Consider the following 6,217-nt stretch of genomic DNA (forward strand, 5'->3'; position numbering starts at 1 on the left):
TTCTGATAAAGTAAAAGGCAAATGGGAAAGTGATGTGGGTATAATAGTTTCTGAGGACTGGGAGGCCTTGTGCAGTCAGCCCTCAAAGGTTCTGGTATCTAACTCCTTTTGGGAGAGACAATTTAAGATCTTGAATAGACTATATATTACCCCTTAGGCCAGACACAGGATGAATCCAATGCTATCAGAACTCTGTATTAAATGTCAATCTGCTGTTGGATCCTTTATTCACTGCTTGTGGACTTGCCCCTATATTCAACAGTTCTGGGGTGCAATAGCTCAACAGTTTGATATCATTTTTAAGCGCAGTTTGCTTCTGAGCGCAAGGACTTGCCTATTGGGACTGACTGAGCAGCTTCCTGCTGACATTCGTAACAACTGCCTTTTACATATTTTACTTCACTGTCCACCGAGTGTCCCACGTCCGCTGATGTCGCTACGTCCACCGAGGGTCCCACGTCCACCGAGGGTCCCACGTCCGCTGACGTCGCTACGTCCACCGAGGGTCCCAGGTCCGCCGACGTCGCTACGTCCACCGAGGGTCCCACGTCCGCTGACATCGCTACGTCCACCGAGGGTCCCACGCCTCCAGAGGGTCCTACGCCCACCGAGGGCTCAGTTCCTGCCACCGCCGCAGAAGAGTCAGTTCCTGCCGCCGCAGAAGAGTCAGTTCCTGCCGCCGCTGCCGCAGAAGAGTCAGTTCCTGCCGCCGCCGCAGGAGTCAGTTCCTGCCGCCGCCGCAGAAGAGTCAGTTCCTGCCGCTGCCGCCGCAGAAGAGTCAGTTCCTGCCGCCGCAGAAGAGTCAGTTCCTGCCGCCGCAGCAGAAGAGTCAGTTCCTGCCGCCGCAGCAGAAGAGTCAGTTCCTGCTGCCGCAGCAGAAGAGTCAGTTCCTGCCGCCGCAGCACCCAGGGCCTCTCCGTCATCTGCTGCAGAGCCACAGGCCTCTCCGTCGTCTACTGCAGGGCTCCAGGCCTCTCCGTCATCTGCTGCAGAGCCACAGGCCTCTCCGTCGTCTGCTGCAGAGCTCCAGGCCTCTCCGTCGTCTGCTGCAGACCTTCAGGCCTCTCCGTCGTCTGCTGCAGACCTCCAGGCCTCTCCGTCAGCAGCAGCATCTCCCCAGGCCTCTCCGACAGCAGCAGCAACTCCCCAGGCCTCGTCGCCTGCTGCCAACTCCAAGGTTCCCTCGTCGCCTGCTGCCAACTCCAAGGTCCCCTCGTCACCTGCTGCCAACTCCAAGGTCCCCTCGTCGCCTGCTGCCAACTCCAAGGTCCCCTCGTCGCCTGCTGCCAACCCCCAGGACTCTATGTCGCACGCTGCAGCTCCCCAGGCTCACACGCCGTCCGCTGCAGCTCCCCAGGACTCTATGACGCATGCTGCGTACTTCAAGGTTTCTACGCCGCCAGACGCGGCCTCCTCGTCGTCTACGCCACCTGACGCGGCCTCCTCGTCGTCTACGCTGCCTGACGCGGCCTCCTCGTCGTCTACGCCGCCTGACGCGGCCTCCTCGTCGTCTACGCTGCCTGACGCGGCCTCCTCGTCGTCTACGCGGCCTGACGCGGCCTGACGCGGCCTGACGTGGCCTGACGCGGCCTGACGCAGCCTCCTCGTCGTCTACGCGGCCTGACGCGGCCTGACGCGGCCTGACGCGGCCTGACGCAGCCTCCTCGTCGTCTACGCCGCCTGACGCGGCCTCCTCGTCGTCTACGCCACCTGACGCGGCCTCCTCGTCGTCTACGTCGCCTGACGCGGCCTCCAAGGGTTCTCCGCCACCAGACGCGGCCTCCAAATCGTCATCGCCACCAGACGCGGCCTCCAAGTCGTCATCGCCGCCTGCTGCGGCCTCCAAGTCGTCATCGCCGCTTGCCGCGGCCTCCAAGGTCCTATGTGTTGGACGGCCTCCCGGCCGCCCCCCTGAACGCTGGTCCCGTGATGGACGGCCTCCCGGCCGCCCCCCGGAATGCTGGTCCCGTGATGAACGGCCTCCTGGCCGCCCCCCTGAACGCGGGTCCCGTGATGGACGGCCTCCCGGCCGACCCCCTGAACAATGATTCTAGGGACTGTCTCTTGACCATTCAGATCTTTTGTTTTTTTCTTGCTTGTGTTTTTCCTTAGTTTTTGTCAGGTCCTTGTGTTCTTCCTTGTGTTTCCTCTGGCCCTCCACCCTTGCAGTGCCGCCCTCCACCCGCCCAAGTCCTTCGGGAGGGGTTTTTTTTTGGGGACGCCTGGAGGCGTCCTTGAGGGGGGGGGGGGGTACTGTAAGGATGGTACCATTTGCTGGCTCTGTTTGTGTCTGTGTTTCCCTAGTGTCTCCTCTTCAGTTTAATTGGTGCCACCCTTGTCTCGTCACAGCTGTTTGTAATCACGTCTCGTCTTGTCCCTGTATTTAAGCCATTTGTTCTGTCTTGTTCCTCGTCGGGTCGTATTCGTTGGGTCTCTGTGTTCTCCTGCGTTCTCCTGAGTCTCCCCTGAGCTTCCTGAGTCCTTCCTGAGTTTCCCTCTGAGCCTTCTGTTTTCACGTAAGTTTTGCTGCCACGTCAGCTGTTTATTTTGTTCCTTATTCATCATTAAAATATTTATTTTTGTAATCTGCCGAGTTGAGTCCTGTCTGCACAACTGGGTTCGTCCCTGACCACCAAATCCTGACACTTATGACCAATTAAAAAAAGGATTTTTAGAAATGTTGGCCAACTGAAAAATATGAACATGAAAAGTATGAACATGAAAAGTATGAGCATGTACAGCACTCAATACTTAACTGGGGCTCCAATTGCCTGGATTACTGCAGCAATGCGGCGTGACATGGAGTCGATCTGTCTGTGGCACTGCTCAGGTGTTATGAGAGCCCAAGTTGCTCTGATAGTGGCCTTCAGCTCTTCTGAATTGTTGGGTCTGATGTATCACATCTTCCTCTTCACAATACCACATAGATGTTATATGGGGTTAATGTCAGGTGAGTTTGCTGGCCAATTAAGAACAGGGATACCATGGTCCTTAAACCAGGTACTGGTAGCTTTGGCACTGTGTGCAGGTGCCAAGTCCTGTTGGAAAATGAAATCTGCATCTCCTTAAAGTTGGTCAGCAGCAGGAAGCATGAAGTGCTCTAAAACTTCCTGGTAGATGGTTGTTTTGACCTTGGATCTCAGAAAACACAGTGGACCAGCACTAGCAGATGACATGACCCCCAAACCATCACTGACTGTGGAAACTTGACACTGGACCTCAAGCAACATAGATTCTGTGCCTCTCCTCTCTTCCTCCAGACTCTGGGACCTTGATTTCCAAAGGAAATGCAAAATTTACTTTCATCAGAGAACATAACTTTGGATCACTCAGCAGCAGTCCCAGGTGAGATGCTTCTGATGCTGTCTCTTGTTCATGAGTGGCTTGACTCAAGGAATGCGACAGCTGAAACCCATATCTTGCATATGTCTGAGCATGGTGGTTCTTGAAGCACTGACTCCAGCTGCAGTCTACTCTTTGTGACTCTCCCCTACATTTTGGAATGGGTTTAGTTTCACCATCCTCTCCAGGGTGCAGTTATCCCTATTGCTTGTACTTTGTACACATTTTTCTACCACATCTTTTCCTTCCCTTCGCCTCTCTATTAATGTGCTTGGACACAGAGCTCTGTGAACAGCCAGACTCTTTAGCAAGTTATTAACTTCTATTTAACCAGGCAAATCCCATTGAGATGACAGATCTCTTTTGCAAAGGAGGCCTGGGCCTGAAGACAGCCAAACATGCATGTTTTTGGTCTGTGAGGGGAAACCGGAGTACCCAGAGAAAACCCATGCAAGTACGAGAAGAACATGCAAATTCCACACAGAAAAACCCCAGGTCCAACCGGGAATTGAACCCCGCACCTTCTGGCTGTGAGGTAACAGTGCTAACCACTGAGCCGTCATGCTGCCAAAATATAATGGCCTTTTGTGTCTTGCCCTCCTTGTGCAAGGTGTCAATTGTCGTCTTTCGTACAACTGTCAAGTCAGCAGTCTGACCCATGGTTGTGTAGCCTACAGAACTAGACTGAGAGACCATTTAAAGGCCTTTGCAGGTGTTTTGAGTTAATCTGATTAGAGTGTAGCACCAGGTGTCTTCAATTTTGAACCTTTTCACAATATTCTAATTTTCTGCGATACCGCTGAATTTGGGGTTTTCATTAGTTGTCAGTTATAATCATCAACATTTAAAGAAATAAATATTTGAAATATATCAGTCTGTATGTAATGAATGAATATAATATACAAATTTCACTTTTTGAACAGAATTACTGAAATAAATCCACTTTTTCATGATATTCTAATTTTATGACCACCACCTGTATTTGACGTCTCAATCTTCACCAAGAGCTGCAAACCGCTCTCCTGGAGGTATGTTAAAGATCTTAACAGGCATATTTGTTTGAGTTCACCAGGTCTGTCTGATAGCCCCTCTCACCACCAGGTGGTGCTCAATTCAGAGATCTGCTCCTTCCCTTTAGAATAGAGTCAAAACCATACCACAAATCTAACCAAACATTACATGTGTGTACTGGGCTGCATGTCATCTGCTGTGTTTGATAAGTATACTGTACTCCTAATCACATTACCACATGCTTATCATTTATTTTTATGCAGTAAATGTCAACCTAATAACAGCTTAAGTTTTCCCCGGCATTAAAGTTGACTTGCCATAGCAATGAAAGCACGAGTGAAACTAAAAATATCAGCAAAGCCTTTAGCAGCCCAGCAGAACATGGAAATGAGTAATTAAGATATTGTTTTGTCTGTTGTAAAAATAAAGCTGGAGTTGAACTGAGGATGCATCATTTAGTCTGTGGATCTTTGCATTTATTGTACTTTTGTGTATCTGCACTGTGTTGTATTGTTGATGCACGTTTTGTTTTATGTTGCACCGTTATCCTGGGGAACACTGTTTCATTTCAGTATGTATTTGTACATAGATGAAAGGACAATAAAACCTTTCTGACTGACTCTCACTAATAATAACTCAAAACCAAATGTTTGTGTTTTCAGGGCTCCTGCGTCCACCAGCAAATATCACGGCTTTGATTAAAGATGGAAACCTTTTTGTAGCATGGAATCTACCTAACACAAAAACAACTCGTAACCCTTACTGCTTTGATTACCAACTGGATGTAGGCGAGCAGGTAAGACATATCTTGTTTTATGTGTGGACAAACTGATCAAGTCCACACAGGTAAAACCTGCTAAAGTTTTCTGGTGACTCTTTTCAAATAGGAAACACCGACAGAGCTGACAGGTGTGCTGGAGTTTTCAAAGTCAAACGCAGCTCCCACCCACACCTACATGGTTAGAATGAGGACCAGAGTGAAGGATACATGCATTGGATGTGGACACTGGAGTGCGTGGAGTCCCACAGTCAGTGAGTGTCCTCTGTCCAAGTCTCGTCAGACATCAACTGAGCATTTTCTGACGCTCCCTGAAAGTCTTTTTCTCTCTGTACATTTGCAGTTGTGGAGCAGTCAGTCAACAGACTCGACCCCCTGGTGATTGTTGCAGTTTCATTTGGAATACCCATGATCCTCCTTGCTGTGCTGCTGCTGGTGCGCCATCAGAGGTAGTGTTTCTGGTTTGTGTGACATTCATGTCATTCCCCAATATGTTACGGAAGCACGATCCCTAGTGTACTTCCAGGTCGCATGGGTCACATTTGTTTATGAATAAAAATGTCTTAATTTACTTAGAATAGTATGTGCTCTATCTCCACCGATCTTCATGTAGCTAATTTATGTCACTCGTATTTCCGTTACAAATAATTGGTTAAGATGATATGCAACGCATTAGACCTGACCCCTATCCTGGGCTGAATGAGAAAAACCTTGCAAGATACAGAATGAATTATTTCCATGGTGAAACAGCACCGCTCAGTGGTGAAGCTACATCTCATTTTAACCATGACGTAAATATGTAAATGATTTTAACGGAAATAAAAGTGGCGTAAATAAGCAACGTGAAAATCGGCGGAGATAAAGCACATACTTTTCTAAGTAAATTAAGACAGTTCTTACTCATAAACGGAATTATACTAGTACATTTTTCTTAATCTAGCATATTCAAAGGCAATCCGTGCGACCCGGAAGTATTCCTTTTAATGCATGCGTAAATGAGCTACACTATGGATCGGGTTCCGTAACAGATTGGGGAATCACAATGCACGACAGCTGCTCTAAGGCTTCTCGCTTCTTTTTGTCCCC

At 49.3% G+C, this 6,217-nt stretch overlaps 1 protein-coding gene across 1 annotated transcript in view; it reads left to right on the plus strand.

Annotated features, from left to right (window-relative positions):
* The window catches only part of LOC119414877 (granulocyte-macrophage colony-stimulating factor receptor subunit alpha-like), a 25,282-nt gene extending 19,698 nt beyond the window's left edge, over positions 1-5,584 (plus strand). The window contains exons 5-7 of the mRNA XM_037681997.1: positions 5,016-5,149; positions 5,241-5,385; positions 5,475-5,584. Coding sequence (XP_037537925.1) covers positions 5,016-5,149; positions 5,241-5,385; positions 5,475-5,584 — 389 coding nt within the window. The remainder of the gene's footprint in view (positions 1-5,015; positions 5,150-5,240; positions 5,386-5,474) is intronic.
* The last annotated feature ends 633 nt before the right edge of the window (positions 5,585-6,217 follow it).

The sequence above is a fragment of the Nematolebias whitei genome, chromosome 9, assembly GCF_014905685.2.
Source record: "Nematolebias whitei isolate Nwh7 chromosome 9, NemWhi1, whole genome shotgun sequence".
NCBI lineage: Eukaryota > Metazoa > Chordata > Actinopteri > Cyprinodontiformes > Rivulidae > Nematolebias > Nematolebias whitei.